At 44.9% G+C, this 15852-nt stretch overlaps 1 protein-coding gene and 1 long non-coding RNA gene across 4 annotated transcripts in view; both read left to right on the top strand.

Moving 5' to 3' along the window:
* The first annotated feature begins 398 nt into the window (after positions 1 to 398).
* The window catches only part of LOC124217756 (low-density lipoprotein receptor class A domain-containing protein 4), a 71451-nt gene continuing 55997 nt past the window's right edge, over positions 399 to 15852 (top strand). Inside the window, exons 1-3 of one of the 3 annotated variants that reach the window (XM_046623784.2) lie at positions 399 to 415; positions 2145 to 2448; positions 4290 to 5645. In XM_046623784.2, coding sequence (XP_046479740.1) covers positions 5480 to 5645 — 166 coding nt within the window. In that variant the 5' untranslated portion in view covers positions 399 to 415; positions 2145 to 2448; positions 4290 to 5479. Of the gene's footprint in view, positions 416 to 617; positions 694 to 1655; positions 2449 to 4289; positions 5646 to 15852 lie in introns of those variants that run through there. The other 2 variants (XM_046623781.2, XM_046623783.2) reach the window with 2 other exon arrangements.
* On the top strand, positions 7832 to 9267 carry LOC124217758 (uncharacterized). The gene is made up of 3 exons (XR_006882905.2): positions 7832 to 8803; positions 8881 to 9056; positions 9149 to 9267. It is a non-coding gene; the product is annotated as an uncharacterized lncRNA (long non-coding RNA).

Raw genomic sequence — 15852 nt, 5'->3', positions numbered from 1 at the left:
ATACCCAATTTATTTCCACCTACCGCAGAGACGAGATGCAACCGTCCCGATTCCTCCTTACGAAACCGCGCGTCGCACGCAGCGCGATTACCGCCGTTCTCTTCGGGTGTATTCCGAAATGTACTCCCGATACTGCAGGTACTGGCAACCGCGTTCCGAAATCGCGCGACAGCTTACTGCCGCCAGTCAGTGACGTCATGATATCCGTGACGTTGTTGACTGCGACTACTGCGGTCTGGGACGTGAGGCAGTCGCAGTACTCGAGAGATGGCCGCGACCTCGGTGTAGCGTTCCGATTTTACTGCGACTGGCAACCCGAAGTAAAAACGGAACGCAGTTCGCAGTTGACTGCGTGACGTCACGGTCGGCAGTACTGGAAATATATTTCGGAATACACCCTTCGTCGTTGTTCGACGTACGTCCGTCCGTCCGTCCGTTCGTTCGTTCGTCGTCGACGGACCGAGGGAATGTTGTCTAAAGTCTCCGCCGTCGGCGACGATCGTACCTCTGCCCTCGGCCCCGTCGGTCAGTCGTCGTCGTCGTCGCCCGTCGGCAGACAGCAGCAGCAGCAGCGGCAGCACAGCGGCGGCGGCCGAAGGAAGCAGGCAGCTCGGCGCGACGCGAGTTGCTGATCCCAGTATGGCCGTCTCCGGCTCGTCGCGGCGGGCGCGTCTACCGATTGATGCGCGAACGGTGAGCTGCGCCACGAAGCTGGGGCAGGAAGCTCGGCCCTCGTTGAAACGCGATTAATATTCGCGTGATTGTCGTAGATTTCTCTTATCCGCGCTGACATATCGCGAACGCGGAACGATACGGAAACACCGACTCGCTCAATTAACCGCGCACGCTGCCCGTTTTCTTACCCCCTTGCTCTTCTTCCCCCCCCCCCCCCCCGCCCTGCCCCTCTGCCACAGCCATCGTCGCCAAACGCCGTCGGTGAAACACTAGCAGAACTAAAATCTCGCCTACTTATACATATATAACTATCTTCCGTGCGCTATTCGCCTCGGAGTTTCCTTCCGTCGCCTCTGGCTCCCCCTTTATCGCTTTCCTCTCTTATACCGTACACGTGTTGTATGTGTACTTTTCTTGGTGTTATACTAGGTAGTGTTGCTACCGTTGGTGCCGCTGCTGCTGCCGCTGCCGCTGCTGCCGCCAACCGTATGCCGCCGGTTTCATTCAAATATAGAACGCCTCGCGGACGCGTGCCTGGCGCATTTTTATCTTCTTCGTCGACTTAAAACCGAGAGAATTAGTCTCGGGGGTATAGAGAATTTTTATATGTACGATACATACGTGTGTTGCTTACATGCTGAATTTTATCTCATCCGATAATGCAACGTCGCATCGACTATGACTGGGCCGATTTCGGCGACCTAAACTCGATTTACACCGACATATATATCCATATATTTATACATTTTTTACATTTACAACCACCGTCACGGGTATCGTACCCTCTTAACTGTGTACCATAATTCACCGACGATTGAACTACGTATCGTACTTGTGATTTGTACTTTGATACTTGCGTTGCTTTGTTTCCCTTCTGCCGCGTCGTCTCGTTTGTCCCGCGTTTATTATTGGGCCAGTGGATGCTGGGACACGCCTAGACGAGTATTCGAGATACAAACACGTACCTACAACTAAACTGCGAGCGAACTTAACCTCAAAATGAATAATATCGAACACGTTTCCGTATCATTATATATAATAGTTACGCCGAAAAGCCGTACGAGGCGGAAGCTAGAAGCCAGAATTAGCAGCCAAACGTTCTAATGTTCACTCGAACGAGATAGTAAAGTCCGAAAGTCGAGATTTTCCGCAGCACCTTGAACCCCCAATAGTTTTATAAAATTATGAGGGTAAAACTAAACCGCATTCCTCTATTTCCAAAAAGCTTAACACATTTGGTTGTTAACTCTGGCTGCTACCTTCGGCTTCGTAACAGCGCAGTTCGTTCTTTCTTTTTATCACGCGAACGAGCCCCTCGCTCCTGCATCCTGTGCCCTACATACGATATTATAGATATGTATATATTCATTCGTCTTCTTTGATTATACCATTCCTCTATTTGCTTACCATCTCTCCTCCCCTTCCCTATCCTTGTTCCCCCTCACCGTCGCCTATACTCTCGATCGTAGATCCGAATATCCCTCCCCCTTCCCTTCTTGCTGCAGATACTGCTGCTGAAACAGTATCGAAGAACACTGGCCGCTGGATAAAACTGGGAGACAAAAAAACGGGCAGAGAGAAAGAGGGACAAAGTGAAATTTGGAAAGTTAGAGGGCAGACGAGGAAAGGATGGGAAAGCGTTTGAAAAGGCGCTGAGAATCTTAGCTACGCCCATAGCCCGCGGAAAGTCGCCTGTTGAACGTCGATCGATCAATCCATCGATCAACCATCGATCTTCTCGGAAATTGTGCGGATATTGTCGACCAACTACTGGTAAGACCACGACAATGTTTCCATGATTCGATTCTTCTTTTAGCTTATTAATTCACGCGTGTGAAACAGTTGCGGAGTTGTTTTTTTTTTTTTTATTTTTTTTTTTTTTTTTACGCGATCTCATGGGATATCTTACGCGAAATTTGAAATTTGTAACGAACGATAACAACAGAATCAGGGAAATGTATGAAATTTTTTCCAGCATTGAAATTTTTCAGCGAGATGCAACATAGAAAAAAAGAAACTTGTGGCGTGGATGATACACGTGCGGGGAGACTCGGTCGTCTGTCATGATTTGCACGATTGGAATTTCAATTACTCAAAATAGAACGTGAAAAAAACACTATGTAACTATTATTGTCAATTGCTTATGCCAGTCACTAAACGCATCTTGAAATTAGTGGAATGGAACAAGGAAAAAAATCTCGTCCTAACGTAGAATATTTGTGACAGCGATCACTCGGGATATCGTCCTTATACCCATGAAACCCCATCGGCCTATCGTACAGCTGAACGAGGGTATAACGAAAGGGGGATCAAGAAACGAATTTAAGAACCATCTCTGCTCCACGCAGTAAAGTCAAGAACAATTCGTTCCTCTTATGACTCACGATCCCGCTCTTCTTATTTTCGGCCGTATGATGATAAATCGCGAAAGTGGTGTAGGGATGGAAAACAATGTCGTCGCTAAGAGGGGGGGAGGAGGAGGAGGAAGGGAAGGGTACTTGGTCACTTGCCACGGTTCCCGAGATAGACATGCAGCAATGCGTGCGCTCCACTTCATTTTATTTCACGTCAATCCGCACAAGAACGGCGTACATTGTATCAGCGGGCTTGTGTAAAGAACGAAATTATTGGAAACGCGAGGGCTTCACGTCTTTGTATTTAGCGGTGAATTTATTCTTTTTTTTTCGTATTTTTTTTAATTTACCGTTTAGAGACGCACTGCAGCGAATTCCGCATCACGCACACCCGTTATGTTTTCACGGAGATCTCAGGGCTGTGTTGATAGCTGACAGGGATGGGGATGGGGGAAGGGAAAAAACGCGGGAGGAAAACAACGAATTACATATGTATGTACGTATGTGCCAGACCAGACTAGGCATTTTTACGGGGGAAATCTTATTTTAGATCTCGCGCCGAGACGGTGCTCGAAAGGGAGAAGTTGTGGCGCGAAGAGGTTATAGGAGTGGAAACGGGAAGGGTGGTTACCTCCTTATAAGCTGCACCACATACTAACACTTTGTAATTGTATTTATACGAACCGACGGGATGTCGGCGGGAAAATAATACGTCTTACTGGATCCCGCGTCAGAGAAAAATGTTTCGGGGACGGGAAGGGAGGTAAGGGAATGGGAGGAAAACAATGAAAATAAAAGTAAATAAATAAAACCAAACAACACCACGAGGAACGAGGAAGATCTGTATAAAAGCGCTTGCAGGAATTATAATGTTAGAAAACTATGCCAAGTGTGTCGTCGGGGAAATTGTTATTTTTCTCGGTTTCTTCAACTCCGCGAAATAAATCGGAGGAATTTAATGTTTCATTTTATACGTATATTTGCAGGTAGCATCCATAATCGTCACGATCGAATTAGCCTTCGAAAGTTATCGAGATACAAACCAGAGTAACTTTGTTGAATCGTTTTATCCACTTTTGAAATTGTTATCCAATTTCACAGTGATGTGTGTTTGAAATTTTTAGTATGTAAATACACATCCGCGTTATCTTTTCACTGTTGTATATTCCCACTGTAAAATAAATAGTTGAGTAAGTAAAACGTTATAGATTTTTTCCCTTCTTCCTCTTCTCGCTAAAAACGTTGATATTTATTTTTCAGATGGTTCATTCCGAGAAGAAAAGGGAAGCAGCCGAAGGAAAAGGAGGAACGAGGAGGCGGGTGGTAGTGTGTTAGTCCGAACCGTCGTGCGCAAACACGCGTCTTGAAGAAGAACTGCAGAGAAAAAGAAAGAAGACGACTAGGAATAAAGAAGTAAAACGGCTAATAAAAAGATTGCCGAAGAAATTCCACCGACCGTCGTCGTTGTTCCTCTTGCAATAAGCGCCATCCGCACACGAACACATTCGCGCATACAGCATACGCGAATCGCCTACAAGCCGAGAGAATGCAAAGGAAAGTACCTCGGATACGTCGCGACCTGGAGGGTGAGCGGGGGCGTCGACGACGCGGATCCGCACTGCCACGATGATCCGGACAGTAGCCCGGTGCTGCTGCTGCTGCTAGAATCGTCCGCACGTTTGTCAATCACTCCCTTGTAATCGAGCAGTGTCTCGTCTCGTCTCGTCTCGTCTCGTTTACCGATTACGTGGAAAGTCTCGTCGTCCGCGAGTTTTCCGAGCGATTCCTAGTTTCGGCGGAACGGACAAAAATTCCGACCAGCGAGGAACAGCGAGAAGAAGGGACAGCTGGACTGGACGGTCCCGCGAATTGCGGTGGGACGGCGCCCCGGCGGCGGTGCGGGGGGCGCGGGGGCCGCAACGGGGACCGGAGCGCACCAGGGGTTTCCGCCGACCTCGCTGACCGCCGTCCTCGGCCTCGTCGCCCTGGTCGCGGTCGTCGTTCTGGTAACAGCGAGCAGAGTCTGCACCGATGATCGGGTCCAGGACGCGGAGCAGCGCGGCTCGTCGACATCGTCGTCGTCCTCGCACGCTCGTCGGGATGGAACCGCCGATTCCACGACCCTGACCGAAGGCCAGCTCCACCGATTTCGGGGCGAGAGGCGGTGGCTGGTTTTGAGGAGGAGGACGAGGAGCGGAATCGTACGTCTTCCTCATCGCAGATTTGGCCCCCAAGAGGATCGAGAGGAGGCCAAGAGGAGGAGGAAGAGGAAGAGGAATAAGAAGAACGAGGATCACAACTGCTTTCGAGATCGCGGTCGGAAAGGGGAAATCGCTACGACGACAGTGTCCGGTGTTCGGGGTTTCACAGGTGATCGTGCTCTTGGTGGTGATAGTGGTGCTTACAGTGCCGCTGCTGTCGATGGCCAGTCGACTACGGTAGCCGGGCCGATGTCACCTAGGTCGAATAGCGAAGAACCATCGGGCACCGAGGGCGACAACGAGATAGTTTATCAGCGGGGGTCACCACGGCGCAAGGAGAACGAGAACGAGGACGAGGATATCGCGCCTACCCAACCACCTCCATCACCGACCAATCATTCCTCTATGGAATCACGTGAGTTCCAATTCACCGTGCATACATGCTAGGTGTAGAAAAGAAGACAGTTCGACCGACTTTATCTTTTGGCTCTTGGGAGTCGGTCGGTTCGGCGGGTTGTATGTTTCTTGACGATATTGGGACGAGGACAGTAACAATCGTCGATTCCGCGGTGTTTACTTCTTCTTTTCTCCGAACGCTGTCCTTCGGGCTGCCTCCTTGCCGCGGCGATGCGCGCGGTTTGCGGGTCTTGGGATACAATAAGGAGAGGAGATACTCCCCGGGAGAACCATTATCCGGCAGCGCACGCGTGTGCATATGTACGAACGTATGCATGATACAGAGGCTCGGTGCATAAACACACAATTTTTATTATACTCCCTGTGCTGAGAGAGTGGCGAGGGTCAGCCGAGGAAGGGCGGGTTAACGTCCTTTCGTTTATTCTCCTCCGCCTGCTACGTCGTGCTGTTGCCAGTGCACTGCACTGCCGCTTGTGTTCCACACCGCGAATAAGTGTGCGGAGCGTATATCGCCACCGCGATTATACCTATGCATAAAATGCTGCTGATGTATTGAACGCACTGTTCAGGCTGGCATGTATCGTTCGAGTACACTTTGCAATTGATTATTCAACGGGAGAAGAATAATAAAAAATGAGAGAGAAAAGAAGATGACGCGGACGAGGACGAGACGAAGTGTAGACAGGCCTGCAGGAATAAAATCTATACGATATATTCTCTAGAGCAGTGTTTTTCAATATTCTTGAATTCGCGACCCCATTACAGGTAAAAAAAAATCTGACGACCCCCCAGGTTCATAATAAAGCTACGTCGGTGATTTCAAAAAGTACGTATTCAAGTTTCTTTCTCTTGAGAGTCTACCTAAAACGTTTGTAAACCTTACTCTACTTTTATCTGGCTTCCGATCGCGACACCCCCAGTAAGACTTGGCGATCCCCAGTTTGAAAAACACTGCTCCAGGGTGTTTCGTTTGGAGAAAAACATTGTTTTTGCTTCTTGAGAACATCAATGAAAGTATGCTTGCGGATGGATACCACCTCTTTAATCCCACAAGTTTTTCGTGGGGGGGGGGGGGGTTGATTCGAAATGAAACACCCGAAATTATATTAATTGTGTATATTCATATCGCAAACTCGAATTTTGGGCCGGAAGCCCGAGGCATTAATCAACGTTACTGTACACGAAGTAAGTACATGGTCTTGATAGCAGATGGCATTGCCGGTTGCTTGTACCCTTCTAATCGTTTTTGTATCGTACGTACATACATAACTACGCGATCATAAAAACTGTGCTATTGCTTATTGCTGTGAAGGCAACAGCGCTACAGTGGAGGAATATCGATCATTGATCAAAAAAATAGAGAAAATTCAAAGAACAAGCAAACACGAATCTCCATATTCGAGAATGCAACTTGGTATTATTTACAGACTTTCATTTCTTCCATCGGTTTTATTTCTAATCTATTTTTTTTCCCCCATGTGTAAAAACAACATTTATTCCGTTTCATCCGCTGAAATGTTTCATAGTCGTCTCTCACCTACTACTTTGTGGATTTGAAATCATGTTGTTACGAGAATGTGTCGGTGACGCGAGGAATCGAAGCCAGCCGTCCAGGCTAGAAGCGAGCGTCGTCCACTCTGTGTCGGTGGTGCCTCGCCGTGTCGGTTACCTTGGCCGAAGTAGGTCGTGTCTACTGGCGACAGGCGTTGCATTCAGGCAGCAGCAGCAGCAGCAGCAGCGACTAGCCGGCAAGCAGGCAAACCAGTCTCAGGATAGTGAGGAGCCGCGCGGTTTAGTCACATTTCATCACCTATTCCATAGGTACATGTACGTATCATCCGTATTATCGTTGCGCAAGCGGATTGCTAGTAAGAGGAAGTGGAGGAGATGAGAAACAGTACCTGCGTACATACACGTCTGTAGTAAACCGACGAACGTAAGAACAAGTCGGAGAACAGCCTGCCTAGGTTTCATCTCTACAGGACGAGGGAAGAAAAATGTTACAACGGTACCTAATTGCTTCGGCTTTAGCGCCCTGCACGCCGTGACGGCGGGTGAGGGAGAAAGCACCATTTTTACACTACACAACTCGCTCGCTGCCGACGATGAGGGTAGGATTGAGACCCCGCTCGTAAAGAAATGGGGTGCGGGATAATTCTGCGCACGCCGTGGGGTGGGAATCACCGTTGTTGAATAAAGAGGAACGCCTGGGCTACGAGGGCTGTGCCAGAGGGAAAGTGGTGCCAAGTGCAGAGCACTGGGCCATCGACTATCCGAGGAAGCCTACGACCCCTCGACGACCAGCCTCGCTCGATACGCCCCACGCGTGCCGTCGTCCTCGCCGCAACCCCGGCTGTGTGTTCGCAAGTTCGGCCCGCTGAAACTGGACGCGGAAGAAAAGCCGCAGTCGGTTTCGCCGTTTTTCTCGACTCTCATCCTTCCTTCCTAAGTTGAGCTCGTTGAGGGTTACTCGTTAACCGTTTCTCTTTCTCTCTTCTTCTCTGTTTCGTCTCATTGGATTCGAAGTATTCAGGTTGAGGTCGGACTCTGTAGTGACGGCCAAATCGGTCGTATCATGTACCAGACTTACCTACACTTATGCTTGTTTTTTCTTTCCTTTCTATACCTGTCATTAGCCTTAGGCATATCCACTGACCGAGCGCAGATTCGGTACGAGCGAATAAAATTTTGATATACCGATTGTCTGATTTCCTTCGACGATGCGCGGAGCGAGGAACAATGACGTAAACTTTCTAGGCGTAACGAGAGCGAACCGCAAGCTCTCTGCGACGTCTGAATTTTTATGTACATACCCACACATGTATCCCAGGTGTATAGGTACGTGCTGGAACGGAACGGGATTATTTGAGCGCATTCGTTCGTTCATTTCGTCATCTCTCCACGCTTGACTGTGCGTCTGTGGTACACCGAATGTCTAGCGAGGTGTCTGGTACGCACGGTAATCCTTGAATGAAACGAAGACCTATTTTTCAAAGAGATCACACGAATAAACAACAACGCTCTTCGGTGCTGAAGGAATTTGAAAGTTGGCGTCGTTTAAAGCGACATCTCCTCAATTCACTCCCCTCACCGCAACCTCTATTCTCCATACCGCCATTCCGTTGCGGACTAGATCGATCTTATTTTTCGATATACGTACGTACGTACGTACGTCTTACATACGCGCAGGTATTTACTCGCTGTAAGATGTATTTCACGTATGCGCTTTACAGGTCGAACGGAACGCTACCGTCCATGCTTTCAGGGATCGTAGCTACCACTACACAGGTTCGGGACGAGATCCTCTTTCTCGAGAGAGAGTGAACAAAAAAGAAAAAATATTATAGATACGAAGGTTTCAATGCGCCAAATCTATATCTGCTTTCCATTTTTTGCCGTCACGTATACGGTACGTGATATGATTTTTTCTTTTATTGTTTATAATTCAGAATTTGTTGTGTTTTGCTTTTGCATTTACACTGCTTTAATCTATTTAAGTAGTAAACCCAGGGCGTATTGCACGTAGAAAGACGATACAACGGAAAATGGTCAGAAGGAATGCTTACAGGTTTTTGTTGGTCGATTCGCCGTGAAACTCCAATCGATGGTATCAACAGAAAGAAAACTACAAAATAACTAGAATTATACTAGTAGATAGATTTTCTAACGACATTAATATTTAAACTTTATATTTCTGTAACTTTTATTGTTTTATAAATATTGTTGCTATCATTAGTGTTTGATTATTGTTTATAAGCAGAAATAGGGTTTTATTAAAAAAAAAACACACACACACATACACACACATTGCATAAAAAGTTTACGTGTCACGTATTTTTTATTACCATATTTTGATTTAAAAGCATGAGATCTATTATTATTGCACATGATAATAACAAGGAGACAGAAAAAAGTTCATTCTTTTTTGCAGACCAGTGATTATTTTACACCCGTTAAAAAGTTTCTCTTTCGACTAACGATCCGTTTAGTTTAGAAATCACGACTTCCATACCCAATTTCATCACGGCTAGCTATATTGTGAGCACAAATTACAGTCATTGGTTGCACGACGACGTTGCACATACATATGCATAATATCTGCCATGCGAATTAGCTGCAGTTAGCAATCGCTAGGCGACTCGGTAACAACGGCACGACGACAAAGATAAGGGGTAAGAATGTTGAACTGGTGCAGCAGCATTTATCTCTGCGTTTACAACGAAGACGACGCTGTATTTCTAAATATAGTTCGACGTCGAAGAGTTATCGGTTCAGACAACGCTCGATGCGGTCAATGAAATCGGTTCACGTATCGTACCTATAATAATTGTCTTCATAAAAACAACAGAAAATTCCGTTTAATCAAACGGTGTTACTCACCCAATCGAGATGACCGCGAACTTACCGATGACGCTAATCCGGTGTGCATAATTATGATTTCAATCAACGCGTAACTTGTCATTTCTGTCCACCTTACAATCGGACTGGCTCGCGTTATTGTGCACGCACTTAAAATGACGATGCGGACGTCGCCGTAAAATTTCCTTTCGTCTCTGCACACCGTCCGCGGGGTCTAAGACCTCCGCCAGGCGAGTCTGTGAAACTAGTCTTTCCCGTATTTCGTATTTTTCTCATCTTCGCTAGTAATAGTATGTAGTAGTATGTAGTATGTAGTAGTAGTGTGAAAGGTACTTACATTAGCCTCTGTATAATTGTCATACCATGCACCACGACGCGTTTTTATTCGTCGCATGTAAGTTCACTTCTCCGCGTTTCGTCCTCGTCCTCGTTCTCGTCCTGGTCCTCGTCCTCGTCCTCAGTACCCAGATTCGGTCAGCGCGTCGTTTCATAAATCACTATTATTGCACGATACTAAGCCTCGAATCCTGCGGTCGGTTGGTTTCGACACGATTCCACGCTGTTAAATAGCCGATTATTTTATTCTCTCAATCTTCGTAATGTTTCCGCCATTCTCTTACGCTTTTCCAACATTTTTCACGTCTTCCCATTCATCTTTGGAGAATAAAATTGACGGAAAAATCGAATTGCTTTCGTGCTTCAGCGACGCCGACGAATTTCGCACGATCGACGTCAAGCTGAATACTTACGATTAGCAGCTGCTGATACCGGGGCTATCATCAATTTTATGTAACAAAACCATCACACGTAGTGCAGTGCAGGACGTGACGCATCCATAGCTAATGTACATACGTAACAGAGAGGGGAGCCTGGAACTAGTCACGGCTATTAGGCACCAACAACGGCCGCGATATTCGCGAACATCGCGTATGTTTATATCGAGTCGCTGCCATGTTACATGGCATGAGTTACGCTGTTCGATACCCACAACTCAACCCAACCCAATCCACTTCAGCCTTGCCCATCTTCGTTGAAGCGAATCCTGGTACCAAGTCCAGAATTCACATTCCTAAACCGAGAGAATCTTGCAGTTGCGACTACTACATGAAGTACACGCAGTCCTCAACTATTTTCATGTAGTTACCATGTTTTCTCGTAAGCTTTGCGAAAATTTGATGATCATGCGAGAATAAAATGACGTTACGGCGTTATTCAACCCTATTGGTCACTTTGGGCGAATATCACCCCATAAACTTTTCAAACTCCTCGTATAGTTCCTTAGTACATTAACTTTGCCGATGTTTTGCAATATTTGAACAATCAATTTTGGTCCGGAAAGTGAAAGAGCTTTTTCTGCAATCCTTGAACAATACCCAGACATTTTTTGTTGAAGAAGGATATCACTTTTTTCGACCTGGGGTGAATTTCACTCTGTATGAACGTTAAGCGATTCTACCGAATGTGACAAATTAGGTTTAACTGGAACAATACAGTGAACGAAACAAACTGACTTTGCGCTGCGATTACCAGAAAATATAGTATTGACACCTGAAACTTGCGAAAAATAAATGATGTATAAATTATACGATGTATCGATTATTCGCGAGAATAAGTTTGACCTGACAAGGTGGTGATAATTCGATTGTTCGATTCGATATCTCCTATCCTGATAACTTTATGTATCCAAACCTTTTTCATATCTGGATATAATAACGATTCTGTTTCTTGGAAATTGAATAAATAATTCACGTGTCTTCACTTCGAGTATTTCGGTGACCTGGAAAAGACGATTTTTCACGAAGTGAAGACACGTTAATTATTCATTCAATTTCCAAGAAACAGAATCGTTATTATATCCGCAGATATGAAAAAGGTTTGGATACAGAAAGTTATCAGGATCGGAGATATCGAATCGAACAATCGAATTATCACCACCTTGTCAGGTCTGGGCTGCGTGGCGTACATTTCTGCTGCTTTTGACGGTGCCTCGTGTGCGGCTGGCGCGTGAGTCGGGTACCAGCAAGTCACGTGGATTCGAGGATGAATCCTCGCAGGATCGCTTCTACTCGTACAATATAGTAGAAAATATCGTTAGTTCTGACAATTGTCTTCAAGATGCAAAAACAAGCACAGGTGCTTTTTGGCGTAAGCATGCATGCCTGCATTAACCCTTACGGTCACAGAAGCCACTATAGTGGCACTCTTTCTTTTTCATTTTTTCTCATTTTTTTTATGTTTCATGCAAAATTTCGAACTTTTTGCGTTTTCGGGCGAAAAAATACTTAAACTTTGAAATGATTACGATTTTTTGAGAATTCATAATTGTTTGTAATTGTTGTAAGTATTATAAATATATGCGATTTGTTGGCGCAGAAATTTGATGACAAGCGTATGCTGGCAACGCGTGGAATTCATTGGTTGACAAACAGACATCTCAGAATGCCCGTTAGATTCACGAAATTCAATGCATAGGGATAGTTTTCACTCTCCCTACGGGTTGATATAGATAGTTTTGGGGTTGCACCTATTTTCGGTGTAAAATCGTACTGTATCAAAATAAATATTCATACAAATCTCATTCAAAACACTGTCTAAAACAATGTTGATAATTCAACCCGTTTTCACCCCATGTTAGGGGTTGTATGTAGTTTTATTAAATTTTAGACATCAGATTCGCATTCAGCGTCGATAAATACATAGGAAACGTATAATTGCACTTCCGTGTCAAAAGAAAACTAAATTGCGTGACTGAAAGGGTTAAATAGGTGATCTTTTGACTGGAAAATGGAAAAAAATCAAACCAAAACGAACTGTGAAATTGTTACTAATTTTTCTAATTTCAACGACACTTTACGTTTTCGAATCTCTAGAACTCGCAAAAAGAGGTTTTTCGAAAATTGTCGGTCTGTCGGATCTGCCGACAAACTCTTGCGATGATCTCGGATACGGCTCGATGAAAAAATTTGAAAATTACAGGATTTTAGAATCAAATGATGGGCGTGAAAAATTGCTACATCCCGTTCGATTTAAACTTCCGGTTCTACCAGGACTGAATCGATTCTCAATGATTGACCGACAAACCTATACCTTTTCTTCTGTATTACTTTTTATAAATAAATAATTATGTTTCTCCCCAACTTAAACACATATGTTTTTTAAAAATGTATAAATTTTTCGTTCTTCTCAACTTTATTTTCTCTAATTTCTCTTTCAAACTTTTTCATTTGGCTGCCAAGTCTTGTCAGTTTCATATTTTTCACGCGGCCGTTTAGGAGATCATCACACGGCAGTTTATCCGACAGACCGACGGACTCTTCCCTTGTCAAGTTGGTGAAAAGTATCGCGAAAAAACTGTTTTCCCGGCTCGTTTCTTTTTTTCTGCGTACCCATACAACGTGACGTTCGATCTTTTCAGGCGATTTCCTTCTTCTCTGTGCACACTAGGTCGGAAAAGAAGAAAAACAAAACGGCTCGTCGTAAAGTTTGATAATCGGTAAGAGAAATTGTGGGCTCGGTGATTTGCTTCTGGTTAGAACATGACCTCAGCACTCGGCACCACATCGCGTCTCTCTTTTGCCTGATCGAGGATATTTATAGCCCGCCCTGACGATCAGTCGCCTGCCTTGTGCCCGCGTACCAGGCGAGCCGGGCACACATTGTTGCAAAACATGGCTTGGACCGGATTCGTACAGTGACTGCGCTTCGGATGGTCGCAAACACGGCACACGCACGCTGCGCACACTCGCCGCGACACGTGGATAGAGGACAGAAAGGCACGCGCGGATATCCTTCTTCCTTTTGCGCTCCTGTGCCTTTATTCGCCCGAGTGTTTCGGTCCAAGGTATATTTCCGATTCGACGGTATTCCTCGGTTTCGTTGCATCTTGGAATAACCAACGGTAAACACGGCCGCCAGGAAGTTTTGCAGACTTTAAATTCTATTTTCAATCAGAATTCCTTGATATTTCGCGTACGCGAAGGAAATGGAATATTTTTTTAAACTTGGGAATCGGATATTTCGTACATTGTTCTTAATAATACTCCCGCGTCTGCAGGTACGAGTATAAAACGTTTCACAAAACGTCGAAGTCAGTAACGTTACTGTAACGATTCGTCTCGAAGAAGAACCGTTACATTTCGCGACCTTGGAATTGTTCAAAATCCAGCAAATCGTATTAAAACAAGATATACGTGATATTTTGAAACCTAAGTTTCTTCAACGGGATTGAATGTTTTGCAAAATAGTGAATGTATTTCAATTGTTTTTTACGATAACGTTACCAACTTCAACCTCGTCCTTTCACGTAATCTCGAATTCTATAACGTATACCTACCCTACAATCGCTAAACACACGGCATATCTGGTGTACATGTAATCGGCAAGCAAACAAGGAGAGGCAGACAACTGGCACGTGTCGTCAATCGATGTTTGTAATATGATGTATAATATGACGCGTCTATACTGCAGCGTGTATCACATCGACACGCCTCTTACGAAAAGTAGCACGTTTCAGATTTCTTACGAAAACTAACACGTTGTGGTTTTCACCGCAAACACTGGCACGTTTCAATTTTCACCGCGAAAACTAACATGTTTCGACATTCACCCCGAAAAATAGCAAGATTTAATGCAGATTAGTAAGAGTGCGGTATTGCTGGGTATAATAATCCAAAAAGACTGATTTAGTCATCTCCGGTAAGATACAACAGTTGTTTATACACTTTTGTAGAAAGATTACGCATAGTTCGGGTAAGGACTACTTGATACGAATATAATAAAACCGATTGACATTTATATTGACGAAAAATCTGGAAGAAATTCAACGTAGCTGTCAAGAACCTATAAAAAACAGCATTACTTTCAGTCAGATCTGCGTGAACAAGACAATTTCGAGAATACTTATAAGTTTATTTTGACGCGAAAAAAGTTACTTATGGGTCCGCAAATTGACTTTCATCGCTAATCGCAACGTGATAGTTTTCGTAAGAATTCTGTACAAGCTCGACCTCCCGATATACGGCATAGTTCGCCTAAAGTCGTATATATACATACAATTTACACATTATACGTTATACGTTATATACTCTTGGTACGTTCAACTTTTAACGCACATACAGCGTGCCATCCGTCCCGTACGATGATATATACAATATACATACGTGCACACACACGCAGGCGTGTAAAACCGGCGAACAGGGTCGTTCGACGTCGCTCCTCTCCTCTCATCTTCTTGTCGATATCAATCCATCCATCCCCTCCCTCCTATTCTCCTCACACCGCGTATTTTCGCACGTGTACAATCAGTTATTGAAATGTTACACGCATACATGTGTGTTGCATGCAGTAATAATTATATTATACGTATACACGCATCAATCTCTCAGCTTACACGGAATCAAGTTATGTCTACAATTCTACTTCGTATGCATGTAAGTGACCTTGCAATTTCGAGGTTATTTTTGATTAATTCTTTTTCTCCTTCACCCCGTAACGAATTTCTGCCTCATTTTCTACACGGTATACTGCCGATTTTATGATGCAAGATTGCCACTGTACAATCATCGTGTTACATGTATATTTGATACGTGTATACTGTATACGTGAATATGTAGGACATACAAGCGCGTACTTCGGCATGCTGCGAGCATGCGGCACGTTTTCCTCGCGGATATCGTGACGCAAGGCACGTATATTATGTATTGTATGTACAGTTTCTTCGTATAACAGCTTGCCGCACTGTTTGTCGCTAACAATAAGCCGCTGTGTTGTTTTGTCTACTCGATTGGCTCGCTTCTCCCCCTTTTTTCCCGACGGAGTTTTCACAGTGTATTCCCGATGTTCGATGT

Source organism: Neodiprion pinetum, chromosome 4, assembly GCF_021155775.2.
Source record: "Neodiprion pinetum isolate iyNeoPine1 chromosome 4, iyNeoPine1.2, whole genome shotgun sequence".
NCBI lineage: Eukaryota > Metazoa > Arthropoda > Insecta > Hymenoptera > Diprionidae > Neodiprion > Neodiprion pinetum.
Note: the sequence above shows the minus strand (reverse complement) of the source record. Positions and strands in the feature narration are given on the sequence as shown.